This window comes from Pterocles gutturalis, unplaced genomic scaffold, assembly GCF_000699245.1.
Source record: "Pterocles gutturalis isolate BGI_N339 unplaced genomic scaffold, ASM69924v1 scaffold12853, whole genome shotgun sequence".
Taxonomy (NCBI): Eukaryota; Metazoa; Chordata; class Aves; order Pterocliformes; family Pteroclidae; genus Pterocles; species Pterocles gutturalis.
In genome coordinates, this window is record NW_010125933.1 from 61,263 (window position 1) to 75,668 (window position 14,406).

Here is a 14,406-nt window from a genome sequence, read left to right on the forward strand (position 1 = left end):
AAATGCTGAAGTTTCCAAATTAGCTAGAATAACTTCGTATTGATTGACAGGTTTCAGACATGCATTTGATGTGTATTACATATTCGTTTTATTTAAAATTATAACTTCAAGAATAAAGGCAAAGTTACAGATGTTAAAATAGGAATATGCAGAAGTGCTATCTAATCCTTAGGAAAATGCATGTGTATTTAGTGCTGTGTTTATCAAGTTAGTCCCTGGGGTACATATCTTTTACCAGAAGAATTATCCCTAAGGCATCCCTGCAGATGCAGAAAACAGGTGAATTGACCATGATACCCATAAATAATTTAAAAAATTATTTGCTAATAATATAATTTACGAGAAGTAAACTTGTAATAAGTTTAATAAGCATAAAATAAGGAATTTACAAGATACTGAAATGTTTATAACAATCCAAAATTATTTACAAAACACAAAAGCCACTTATCAGTATAACAGCTCTGAAGTGGAGACACAGAAATGGACCAATGTTACGCATTTTTTTTTTTTTTATTTGAGGAATAATATAAAGAGCAAGATGGCAAAAAGCTATTTTCCTTCTCTTAAGGTGAATAACAATCCTTTTTGGACTGTGTCTTCTTCTGATTATACCTCAGATTCAGTACAACCACATATGTTTGAAAAATTTCAACCATGCTTTTACAAGCAAGCAAATCTGTAACTGAAAAATTTGCCAGGCACCGTGTGTGTCTGTGTTGCTGTGCTAAAAAGAAATAAATTTTCTCAGTGAGGAAGCTCAGTTAATCCATTTGTACATTTAAATATGTTGTTTGTGAGTTGTATTTCCATGTGTATTGTGGTGCCTGTGTTTGAAAACATTGGCTGTTTCCACTTTCAGGATGGTGGAGTGAAAATAAATATTTCCTTCTTCTTTTCCTATTTGGTCTTGTGAGAGGAGTGGATGGAATTTTATGGAATTTCCTAAAAAATAAATTCTTTCTTTCCCTTGTCTGTACAAGCTGGCTTAGCTTGTTGGTTTCTTATGACCACTGGCCCTTTGCCTTCAAAGCTCGATGTCAGTTAGAACCAGTTAAGAGCTGATGTATTGTTTGTACAAATTTTACTTGCAGAGAGTATAGGGTGAGTGTGGTTAAAAAATAAAATGGAGATTTAATTTTTTTTTAATCTTCACATCAGTTTCAACTTTATTGCTTTCCTCATTGAGAAGTAGGACTTCCAGTTTTCAAGGTTGTCTTTTATATACACATTTGCACACATGTATAAATATTAAATTTATATTTAATATGTTTCTATTACTTTTATACACATAAACACACACATATATATAACTGATATAAGATGAATAGACTAAGTAATGATCTTTTATAAAACTGACTGTAGTATTTTTTGTTTTCCTCTGCACTATTTTATTTGTGAGGTTAAAACTACCTTTTAAGCTAAGGTACTTGAGTTCTCATGTTGAAGTGTTCAGTAATTGACAATAATTGTTCCCAAAATTCTATCTGGGAGCAGCCTTCTTTTGGCCAAAAGAGCCGTAAACTCAAAGCAGAGCATTAAATCCATATTTAATTTCCAGGCAGAGATACCTGAGCTAATCTCCTTGGGGGCTAAAAAAGCCTTAGGAACACTGGGCTCACTTGAGTGCTTCACCTATCCCAGTTAGTTCAGCCTGAGTTTGAAACTACTAGAAGAGATCTGGAGAAAATGTTCTTGGAGAGACGAAAAAAATTTTAAAACCCTGTATAGATCTGCGAGAAAGACCAGAGTGGGAGCACTGTGTTTCACAGAGTCCAGATATTGTTTGTCCAGCTGAAATGTATGAAACATCTTATATATTCTTGGAAGCTATAAAGTGCTTTTAAGACCCATTGTCGTGATGAATGTCTTCTGCTCCTTTCACAGGCTCATCTAGTAGCAGCTTTCGAAAAGAGCTTGGGAAATATGACTGGCCGATTGCAAAGTCTAACAATGACAGCTGAACAAAAGGTACGTTTACCAAAGCAGATGCTTTAATGTGGAAAACAGTCAGCAGGTTATATTAGAGTTTTGTTTAAAAAACACTGAAAGGAAATAGGGACAGCTGTGACAATAAGACAGACAGATCTTTCTTTAATGGCCGTTGTGATCAAATCTTCATAAAGCTCCAGGAGAATTAAACTGTGCAGCATCAGGTTTACCCAGACAATATCATAAAATAGTTTGAAGATAAAATCTTTCATTTCTAGATTTTAATTAAAACATATGTGACTCTAGGTTTAATCCGTACTGAAAGATCCTGTAACAAAGACTGATCATAACCTGCTGGAGTGCTGCATTCCAGCCTGCTTGCATTGTTGGAATAATAGAATTATGGGAAGGGAATAATTTTAAGTAGAGAAAAATTACTCCATTCAGAATGTTAATGGAGGTTGGGTATCCTATTCATGAGGAAACAGTTCAGGTTTTCACTGTGCTGTTTTGACTAGTGGGGAAAAAAATCTAAACCTGACAGGCAGTAAACTTAATTGAGCCTTTGTACCAAGCTCAGGATTGCAAGGCTGCTTAGCACCTTCTAGGACTAAAATTCTGCAGCTTTCTGCCCTTATTCATTTTGAGCAGTATCCTCTAAATGGAAAGGCCTCCTTGAGCCAAACTGTGAAAGACTGTATATCAGTGATCTATTAGTCACCATTGGAGTCAGTGTAGTTGTCTATAAAAATAACATTTCACAGTCTGGTTGAGCTCCAACAGATGAAATATAGTGAGACTCATTGTGAGCTGGGTAGAAAATATTTGTGTTCCTTGCTTTTTTAAATCTTAAACAACAACAACAACAACAACAACAAAAAAAACCTCCACAATGGAATTGTCTTAAAACAAAAACTTTTGACTATTTTAGAAAGCATCATTTCCCTTAGAAGATTTTCTTTCCGGAAGAGTTTAAGAAACGACATTGAAACAGATCATCTCCAAGCTTCTTTCTCAAAAGATTTGCAACGAGTTCTTTTCCTTCTCTTCTTTTCTCTGTTTTTAAGTTCCGTTAATCCTTATTATATAAATACAGACTGAAAGGACAGGTTTAATGAAGTAGTAATAAAAGCTATTTTTTAATTAAAATTGACTAGGCATTCTAATACAGAATTTCGTGCACTCAAATGGAGTAATTTTACTTCACCTTGCAGGACAGTTGCTACTAAACAGAGAATTTTTGATTGAATTATTATTTAGCAAGTTAAATCTTTTGAAAAATACACAAATTCAGGTTGAGATGCATCCATTAAACAGTAGTCTCACATACTAAAAGATGTAATTAAAATGGTTTTATTGTCTTTTGCAATAAAATTGTTGGGTTTCTCTTAACTTTATAATGAATATTTGATTGAGACCCTTTTTAGAGTACCCTTTATTAAAGATGGTGTTTTCTCCTTAAAAATAACATGATTGCTTTATATAGAATAAATGCGAAAGTATAGATTAGTTGAGTTTAGCATCTCTGGCAAGAAAATACGCATTCTACTTAGTTGTTGCCCTTATGTTCACCCAAGCAGTCCCATGAACTTCAGTTTGACCACTCTTGTCATTGTTTTTTAGCTTAGACAAACATTGTTTTTGTGCCATATATTTTGAGATCTCTATGCTCTTCTCACAGGAATCTGAGCTTATAGAGCTAAGGGAAACCATTGAAATGCTGAAAGCCCAGAATTCTGCTGCACAAGCTGCTATTCAAGGAGCCTTGAACGGTCCTGATCATACCCACAAAGGTATGTTTTTGTCATTGTTAAAATAAATGCAGAGTTTCTCCCCAGGGGAAAAAAAAGTAAAAAAATAAAAAAAAAAAGCTAAGTCACTACTTTTCTGTTGTTTTGGGGACTCTGTTGCAAGAGCAAGCACATTCTACAGTGCATGGTAGGCATACTTGTGGTATTTCCAGAGCTAGAAATGTTGCACGTGCTTCCTGTTTGCCACAGAGTTAGTTCCTGGAGCCTTGTCTTCTCAGAACTGGGTGGCCAGGAGTCAATTGCTGGACATCAAGAGTTAGCCCTGTCACTGCAGTTGTGTCTTGAAGTACTCCCAAGACACTAGTGAAGTCTTATGGCGAAACATGGTTATACCCTGGAAACGCAGCATAAGATGTAGCTCTGAAATTTGCTGTACTTATTGTTAAGAGGTGGACTGACAACAGCTCAGCTCCTTCATGAGGTGCTAAACCAGTGCAGGAAAGCAGGCATTTTAAATTCCAGATTCTGAGTTAATTTGTCATTGCAGTTAGGCAGACATCACATGATAAATATGTACTTCAAAAGTGCCTGTTGGTAAGCAAGAGAAAAGGAATTACTTGAAGAAAAAAATAATAGCAGCATTCATTTTTGAGAGTGTCATTGATCTTTCTTTAAAGAGGTCGTTATGTAGATGCTTGCCCTAAGGTCAGTTCATTGCATGACTTGACTATAGCAAAGCTAACTTCTAGGAAGTAAATACTAACCTAAAAAATAATTTCCCTTGCTATTAGTGGGAATGTTCTGCAAGAATATTTTCCAGTATTTAAGGTATAGTTATCAGAGACTTTTAAGAAACTGAAACTCAAAAGCCTTACCAACCATTTCTAATATTCTCCACTTCTTGGTTGTTTTGTTTCATTCATTCTTATCAAACTCCTGCCTGCTTTTTTCCATCATAGCATATTAGAAGGTAGCATCTGAACACTTGCTTAGGCCTGCTACAAGTCAAGTAGGGCCTGCCTATACCCCTCAGTAAAAGAACTGTAGTACGTTCTATTAGTAGGTTAAGTAATCCGTATGTAACAGAAGCTGCTTAGCTATGAGGTTATGCCTGCCTAGATTACTGTGCAGGGTCATTGCCTTCACACCAATAAGACCCCAGTTTAGAGAAGTTCCTAAGTGTTAGCCTAACTGTATGCATCCCCATTGACTCCCATGCGGTTTCTCAGAGGCTGCAATAGATTAAATACAAGCCACTGCAACAATCAATGCCATTTATGTTCATCTAGGCTTCCTTTGAGGAGGAAGATACTACATAATTACAAGAATGATTATTATACTGAAAAAGAGACAGGTGGATTTCACAGTATTTTCTTTTCTTTAGATCTACGTATAAGGCGGCAACATTCTTCCGAAAGTGTTTCCAGCATCAACAGCGCTACAAGCCATTCAAGCATTGGCAGTGGTAACGATGCTGACTCCAAGAAAAAGAAGAAGAAAAACTGGGTAAGCTCTCAGCAGGTCTAAACCTATCTTTTAGCTATTATGTCGTTTCCTAGTGCCTGAGCGGCATAATGGCCCATTTAATCTACAATATTCTTCTGGGGCCAGAGAAGCACGAAGCAATTCACATGTATATGTACTGTGACACTCCCAGCAAATGAAAAATTGTTGACTATCAGTAGGGAATTATTTGCATGAGTCAGGACAATTAAAAAAAAGAAACAACAAATAAAACCAAAAAACTTAAAATAGGTGTTGTGACCAAAACCATCTCTGGGCCACAAACCCTGGTTGATTTTTCTTAAGTCGGAGTTTGATTCAAAGGCTTGACTCATATATGTTACTCAGCTATGAAGGGAGTTAAGAAATCTGTTAAGGGTTCTCATGTAAAAGTAGTATGGTGTTTAAAGAAATTAAGATGCTTCTTAACCAGCACACACAAATACCACAGAGTGCTAAGGGTTTAATCAAATACTTTCAGTAAATAATCAGAAAATATGTTTTTGTTGTTTTAAAAATATTACCTGCATAAACATTTGTTTTAAAATACTGATCAGCCTTCATTCCCTTGATTTGTAATTCCACACTCTAAAAAAAATTTCTGCAAGGTGAACTCTAGAGGAAGTGAGGTGAATATAAACCATGGAAAATTTGGCATGCATCTATAAAGAACCCTATCTTGGCATGATTGCTATTTATTTTGGCAGTAGGCTTTTATACTTTCTAAAAACAGATTATCCTGTATGTCTTCTCAGTTTGTCTCTATTCGTTTTAATCTCGAAGTTTAGACTATAGAAAGGGGGAGTGTAGCCAAAATCCATTTCTTTCTCGTTAGATATCATGAGCTGGAAAGGACTTCAGTAACATTTCTCTGATCAGTGGTCACACTCCCCACTCTCCAATTATATAATGAAAATCAAATGTTTTAATACTTCATTTTTGTAGAGGAAACAGTTTGTCATTGAGTTCCAAATAATTTTAATCAGAAAGATTTTCTGATAAAAACAAAAACCAACCATGAACAATTTTAATCAGAACGATTTTCTGATAAAAACAAAAACCAACCATATTTTTCCAAAGATGAACACCTTCTGTAATTAGACAAAGGTATCAATGAATGGGCTAGTTAAAATTCACTGCAGACAAAACTGTTGTCATCTTGGCTCCTGAAAAAAATGGCTCTTTGGCTATTCTGTCCCTTTTCAATACTGGATAAGAGCTTCTAGAGGGAAAAGACAATGCTTTTATGTTCAGAGATCTTACTACTTGAAAGGAAGCTGCAGCAAAGATTATATACCTCTCAGCTAACATTCTTCTCAGCAGTACAACAAAGCAAGCCTCATGTCCCAGCTTAAATCCTCTCGCTTGTGATCCAAACCATAGCATTTGCATAGTTTGTCCATTCAAATTTTTAACAGCAAAAGTAAATTGGCAAACCCAGTAAATTGGACTTGACTTTTCATTTCAGCATTTAGTAACAGCAGGTTCTGCCTGTACCTAGATGCAAAGTGGTTATTTAAAGCCAGCCCTTGAAGGGAATGCCATGGGAATGGGATTCCACTGGGGCTTAATGGTTTTAAATGAGCACCCCTCTCCCATAGCTGTACCACTCAGTCCTGCACTTTTTCCATAGCATTACGTTTGCGCTGCGCTGGATTAATAAAGTCAAAACAAAGCACTGTATCATGTTTTTAGAGATACTGTGTTGCATATGTTAATACCTTGCTTCTGTATACTGACCTCAGGCAGTGGCTAGGATGGCATCTGCAAACTAACTCTTCAAAACATGAGCTGCGCACAAATTGCCATGACGAGGAAAATAATCTTACTCTGTGTTTGTTTTCCAGCTAAGAAGCTCTTTCAAACAGGCCTTTGGAAAGAAGAAGTCCACCAAGCCTCCTTCCTCACATTCAGACATAGAAGAGCTGACAGACTCCTCTCTTCCTTCATCACCCAAATTGCCCCACAGCTTGGGAGAGTGTGGGGCAACATCAATGAAACCATCACAGTCAGCATCTGCGTAAGTCTCTCTTGGCAAACCTTTCTTCCCAAATGGGGTGGACTGTGAAACAGACCTCCTCAAGTGTGGCCATTTGCAGTTCAGGAACCACTGCCAACAGCCGTGATTTTTTAATCTTGTGCTCCATCCATTTCTTGACAGATTTCTTGAGAGCTTCACTGCATTTACACACTGCTTTTCCAGAAGCCATCTCTTAGGTCATTCTCTCCTCTTTTCACAGACTTTAGCCAAAATCATCTAGCAGTACAAACTTCTTTCCAAATACATATCCAAAAACATATGTTGTGCTCTCCTTGCACCATTAACAACTTTATCATATTCACTTAGTAAAGGCCAAATGCTGCAGTTTCTTTTCTTCATGACATTCTAAAAATGTCTTTGTATTTTCCAGGTAGCTATGAGTTTTTACAAGATGCTCACCCCTTCTGTTATTACTTTATCTACTTTCAACCTACTAATTTGTATGATTTTTTATCTATTTTGCCTCTTTTATAAGCATGGATTTTTTTGTACTATTTTACTTTCTATTTCTTTTTATTCAAATCATCGTCTTTACAATGTGGGAGCTGAGGACAAGTCATCAGTCAAAAGCTGTTGCGTTTATTCTTTTTTTTTTTTTTTGATGTCTAAAATATTCTTCTTAGGGAGTTCTCAGCTCCCATTCATATTCCTCTACCTATTTTTTTTTTTTCATTCTGATAAACTCATTACTTTTTCCAATTTGGAGAAATCAACCTCTTTGAACCAACAAGTGCATACTACTGATGCCAGCCTTGCTTTCCTTGTCCTAATTGAGAATAATCAGGTCACAACTACTCTTTCTTCAAGTGCCCAGCAAATTCTAGTCTCATGACTGATTACTGAACTTTAGAACAGAATTTCCCAAAGTTAGGTAGGTGTTTTTTATTATTAGCTTTTTATACACTCTAGTGATTTTTATATACAAGATTTAGGAGTTTGACAACATATATTCTCATAAAAGAAACCCCTCTACAATAAATGTTTTTATTTTCTCACATTCTGTAATGTAAAGGGAGAAGTAACTCATCTAGAGCTCCAGTTTTGTTGAGTATTTTGTAGGCAGGTCACACTTTTATGGTTTCAGGTGTTTTGAGAGATGGATTTCTACATTTTTGGGACCCTTGAGTCTGATTTGCTAGCACCTTAATAGTCACTAGTAAAAGCTTTAATAGAAAGTGTCTGAACTTCTTTAACAAATTACTTTTATTCTACAAAATCATCTACTCATGATTCACAAATCTGCTTTCATAACCTTATCCTATTTTCTTTCCTCACACTCTGCTTTTTACTCTTTCTCTTTGACTTGCTTTCTAGATATATTGGTGTTCCCGAAATTTATCATGCGTAAAACTACATATCTAGTCTTTCGTCCAAGGCTCTTCCCATGGCTATTTGGTCTCTGAGCCTTAACTTCCTAAATCCTGTCCAGTTCACAGCCTGCTGGTTCATCCTCCATAACATTTTTAGACACTGATCTTTCTGATAATGTTATCACATTTGTTATTATTGTGAGCTTTCTACACAGGATAACATAGATTCCTTCCCTTCCACTGAGAGATCATGTAAAATATATTATTTAGATTAATTTCTTTTTCTGTTATACTGAATGTTACTCAGTTTTCCACTGATTAATAATTAAACTTCTGTCACCTTCAAGAATTTTCATAATTGTCAGCAGCCTCTCTTCAAGGGTCATTACTTACTTACTGCTTCTACTCAAAGCAACCTACTCATTTAAAAACAAGAAAGAAAAATTAAAACTCTTTCTTTCTAACTACATTGAATCTTTGTCTGAAGTCTGATTAGGCTTCTGAGCTTCTTTCTGTCACTGCTCGTGAATGTTAACTTACCTTTCTGTTTTTCTTCCTTTTGATGAAGTCTCCTTATGTAATTTTACAGTTGTAGGAGCTGAGTGTTGAAGAGCTCTGGAATCTGAAAAAGAAAATTCTGTTCATACTTTCTGTTTCAATTCCGCTTATGTTACCAGTCTAGACAGCTTCTTTATGCTTATTCCAGAACCATAGCCCTGCTTTCTGCTTCATTTTTATCTTTTTTAAAGCTGGCTTATCAAGGTCTTTTTGTCCATCCCTTCTCAAGATGTACTGCAAAAAAGCCAAAAAGAAAATAGCCAAAAAAGAGATACGTGACTTCCCAGTTGTTCAAATTGTTGTATAATATTTGCATGTAAATAAAATTTCATTTCTTATTTGGCTAGCATAGGTCTGGGCACATCAAACCAAGAACTGTATCATAATATCTGGAAAAAAAATCCTAGTATATGTCTTTATTCATTTTTACTCACATTTAAAGTATTTGTGCATGTTGTGAATGCTATTCATTATTTTCCCTCTTCAATTTGCCATATTTTTTTATTTGCCATGATCTTCATCTTCCCTTTGCTTATGGTTTCTTTTTATATTTTCTTGACCTGAGTCTCATGTTCTAAACCATTACATTTACTTTCTTCCAATTGCATCTGTCTAATACGTGTGTATGCAGGTCCTCTCTAGTCTGGGCACCAAAGAAAAGGCAAAACGGTCCCGTGGTCTACAAGCATAGATCCCGGTAAAACTGAGTGTGGGGCATGGAGCTGTAAACCCAACTGCTGACCTGGAGAGTGCTGCATCTTCTTTCCCAAAATGCATTTGCATGCATTCTGGCAATTAAAAGTTGACCTCTGTTTCTTGTTTGTATGTTAATAGTAATAATCACAATAATAATACTTATTATTATAAAATGTTTTTAATATTTAAATTGTTCTGCAAATATTAACTATTTATAGGGACAGTAATAAAGAGCAAATAACATTTAGTGAATTGATTGAAAATATTGCCTCCTGTAACAACGTAGCCGAAACTCAATGTTTTATTTTCTACTGGTTCTATTATACAACAGATCTAGGTCTGATAATGACACATAGAGGCAAAACAGTATGACATGAGAACCGGACAGTTTTGGGTCCTTGGGCCAGTCATGTTTTGATCTTTTCTCACAATATAATGATTTCTTCCCTTAAAATTATTGCTTTTGAAAAATAATCACACGGTGATTACTTTTAATCCAGTTTTAACGGAAAAAAAACCAAACCCAACCAGCATAATTTCAGATACCATACACTGCCAAATGGCACGCTATAGGCCAAAAGTCAACCATCACAAATCAAAGCCATTACATACCAAAATCTACTAGATCATGAAGTCAAGGGCTGTCTCTTTGTGTACTGTTCAAAACAGAGAAAACTGTTGGTGCCTAACAGATAATAAATATCAGCAGTGCAGTTTAATAAGCATACTTCAGTTCTGGCTGTTGGTGCTTAGGATTGTAACTTTGCACCAACGAAATGATGCAGATGTAAAACCAAATTAAAATCTGTGGGTGATAGACATTCAAAAAACAAAAAGTTTTCTGAAAAGTTTTCAACAACTTTTTTTCACCATAGCGAGCTATCTAACTAAACTGGAAACGTATAAAGCAAACCGATCATTTCATCTGGTGAGGGCTTTTTTAATTTGCAATCTGAGCCTTTTCATGTTTCTTTGATAAGATTCTTTCTTCACTCATAGGCTTCACCAGCAGCAAGTATTTTCTGTGCTTTGATACTTAGTAATGACACTGCTTTGGGGAGAGGACCTTCCTTTAATCTCTTGCCTGTTTCCTGCTCCTCTTTAGGATCTGTGAGTGCACTGAGGCAGAGGCTGAAATTATTCTTCAGCTAAAGAGTGAGCTGAGGGAGAAGGAGCTAAAATTAACAGACATCCGTCTTGAAGCCCTCAGCTCTGCACACCATCTGGATCAGATTCGGGAAGCCATGAACCGCATGCAGGTCAGTGCAGTAGCTTAAGTGATGACAGGGGTGCACACCAAAGGTCCGCCTGCTGTATTTCCTTTTCCAGTACTTTGTTTCAGATACCAAGTAAATTGCTAGATTGACACTACTTCCAAATATGACAAATGTTCACCTTATAATAATAATAATATTCTTAGCATTTATATTAATAACTAAAATGTGTTTAAGAGATATGGAAGGAGAAATAATCCTTGCCCAAAGGATATTTGTTATCTAAACCTTATGAAGGGGGGAAGCAACATGACAGACAAGCAGATAAAGACGTGATTTCTACAGAGCTTTAAATCCTTGGGCGATGGGTGGGGCAGAGGTATAAGTGCATACTCTCTCGTAATTTTTGTTCCTAACCCAGGTATGGCTTGCTGAAGCAGGGTATGTAAAATTGAACTAAATTATTGCATGCAGCATCACTAACATTTCACTACATTGTTTTGTGGCACTGCTACAAATCCTTCCTGAACACATTTTTCGTCAGAAGACTTACCCTTTCAGGAGGCTGAAAGGTTGCAGAAAGAACAGCAGTGTTCTTCAGTGGAGCATCGAGCTGTGTTGCCCACATACAAGCTGTCTAGTATCACACTGGGTGCCCAGAAGTATCAACAACATCCACACAGAGTACGGCACAGGTCCATAGGTAGATTTGGGTCGTTCTGGAACAAAAGGTGAGATACCTGGAACATCCCTGAAGGCACTATAAACTTGTATTTGGGAAAAAGAATCAAGGACATGGGATGGGGTTCAGGTTGAGACTAGGACAGATAAATTTAGCTGTTTAGGCATGAGATAGGTGATAAACTTGTGTTGTAGTCAATCATGTTCTAGTCCTGCAGTAGTGGGGCTCAGAGAGCTATCCTAAAATCATCCTAAAATAGGTGTAGAGGGTGAAATTCAGTTGTTTGAGCATAGGCACTTCGTACCGTTTGAACCAGCGTCATATATTTGCATCTGCATGGAACTTGTAGGTTTAGCATTTGACCCGTGGAAGACAGTGTTTACAATGACACTGGAAGCCCACATTTACCCAGCTGAATTCAGCCCCAGTGGCTTGTCAGCTGAATTGCTTGGTGCTGGGTGCTTAGGTCAGGTGTACCTGTAGGCACTTTTTTATAGATGTCCACAGCAGATGATTTTATAACTACCAGATTCGGTGTGTGTGCTGTCTTTTATAGACCTCTTTGTCTCTATCATGCCTACAGCAGTCTCAGCCACACCTTTAAACCTGTATGATACCCGCTATCCTCCCAGGTGGTCACACCACTAGGTGCCAACATTGCTATGGGATATTTGGCTGAACTTCAATTAAAGGGAAAAATAATCAAGAATTGTTCCATAAATATGGGTTTTGATTGTCCAGACATAAGTAAAGCATTTGAACAGGAGCCACTACAAAAATTTTAGGAACTATGAGTAATAGAATACTGTTAATTGAAATGGTGGAGAACAGGATATGAAGGCTGATCAGCTGATTACAGTTTTAGACTGGGAGTAAACAAGTGCTAAACCAGATGAACTCCCTGGAGAGAGGAGTCTGCTGTAGTCACAGGCCTCCAAAATTTGAATTTCACCAAAGCTGGGCAGAAGGGACTAGTTCAGATACTGTCGCTGGTAATCACCACTCCTGAAGTTTTCCCAAAAGGACAGGTAGACACCTTGGAGTTGCCAAACTCTGTGACATTTTGGAGAATTGATGAGAAGTGGTAGTGGGAAAAAGTAGGATTGGTGGGAATGATACATGAATACTGTGTGTATTCAAAGCACCTTGAAAATCTAAAGCTCAGATGAATGGAAGACTGCTAAGAGTTGTGTTATTACTTAGTGTAAATTGCAGAATAGATTGAGATTTCGTCACCATAGTTCCTGATTTGAACCCCAGGCTAAACTAGTGCCTTCATCTATTTCCTTCTGTCACTATGTTGCTGGTTCGTCCCTTCCCTTTCACTATCTCCTCACCTTTGCCTATATGATCTAATCGTTCTGTAGCTGTTGCAGGTTTTTTTGTGATTCTACCCTTTATGTTTTTACTTGTATAATGTAGCTCAACAGCCTTCATAAAAGAATAGGACTTTTAGCAGAGTGTTAGTGAATGTGGAATTAAATTTGATGTGCAAAACCGTCTGTGAGAATAAGCAGTTGCTTTGTATTGTGCTTCATGAAGTGACGGAAAGATAGATTTAGCTGGTACCAGGCTGTTCTCAGGCTAAGATTTAGTTTTATTATTGTACATTCAATAATCACTGGGCACCAGAGAGGATTTAGCTTAAAAAAATTCCTAGTTGTTCTGATTCATCTGTCACTGTATGTTTTCATCAAAGAGGGTTTGCTGGCTGTTATGTGAACAATCTCATGTTTGAGTGATCAAAAAGTCTTAATCTGATAGCGAGAAAGGTTATGAAACTGCTAAACTATCAATATCTAATTGTCCATTTTTAATTTAATTTCTCTGTAAAGTTACTGCTTAAATTTTATACTCAATGACAGTAATAATTTTCTGTGACTTTAGAAACATTGATATGTCTAAGATTTTAACAATAACTTTCTTAATTTACAGTTGCCTAAGATATTTGACATTAAAAATTGGCTTATAAATCTGGGCATGCCTGGGAAAATTCTCACCTCATTTGTTTTATGGTCAAGCTTAGAAGCTTATGTTCGTTAGGAACTGTCTTGAGGTAAAAGCTAGAACAAGGTTATAGAGCTTTCCCCCTTCATTTCAGAAGCTAAAATAATCCAGTTTTCACTGGCTGGGTTGTACTTGTGATATATGGTGCTACTTACTCCTGTGCAAGTGGTAAATCAATTAGCTCCTGCAGCCCAACAGCAAGCACTGGAATAGCCACCTCCAGTGGTTTTCTAAAAGAGTAACCTTCTGTGCTTTTATTTGGTTTCTTTTGAATACAGAATGAAATTGAGATATTGAAAGCTGAAAATGATCGTTTAAAGGCAGAGACTGGAAATACCGGAAAGCCTGCCCGGCCACCATCAGAGTCTTCAAGTAGTACATCATCATCTTCATCACGGCAGTCACTAGGACTTTCTCTGAACAATTTAAACATCACAGAATCTGTTACAGCAGGTAAATGTATTTTGGGCACATGCATGCCTCAGCAATTAGTAAGAATTCATTATTTTTCACCCTCTTAATGGGCCATGTATAAGAGGCATACCTGAAAATTAAAACCCCTCATATCACTCAGGTAAACATCATATCTACATTCATTAATGGAGATGAGGAAGAATGCTGGCAGTCATTCCTGAAAATGTAGTTTTTAGTAGGCTCTGAATAATAGTAACAGGTTGTTAATATGTTTGCTTAGTTCCTAGCTATGGTACTCTCT

General features: G+C 36.6%; 1 protein-coding gene across 1 annotated transcript in view; it reads left to right on the plus strand.

Moving 5' to 3' along the window:
- NAV3 (neuron navigator 3) overlaps positions 1-14,406 on the plus strand; it is a gene marked incomplete at its 5' end in the record, with an annotated part of 67,625 nt that overhangs the window by 34,759 nt on the left and 18,460 nt on the right. The window contains 7 exons of the mRNA XM_010078787.1: positions 1,885-1,968; positions 3,611-3,722; positions 5,065-5,186; positions 5,792-5,812; positions 7,031-7,203; positions 10,894-11,047; positions 13,970-14,144. Coding sequence (XP_010077089.1) covers positions 1,885-1,968; positions 3,611-3,722; positions 5,065-5,186; positions 5,792-5,812; positions 7,031-7,203; positions 10,894-11,047; positions 13,970-14,144 — 841 coding nt within the window. The remainder of the gene's footprint in view (positions 1-1,884; positions 1,969-3,610; positions 3,723-5,064; positions 5,187-5,791; positions 5,813-7,030; positions 7,204-10,893; positions 11,048-13,969; positions 14,145-14,406) is intronic.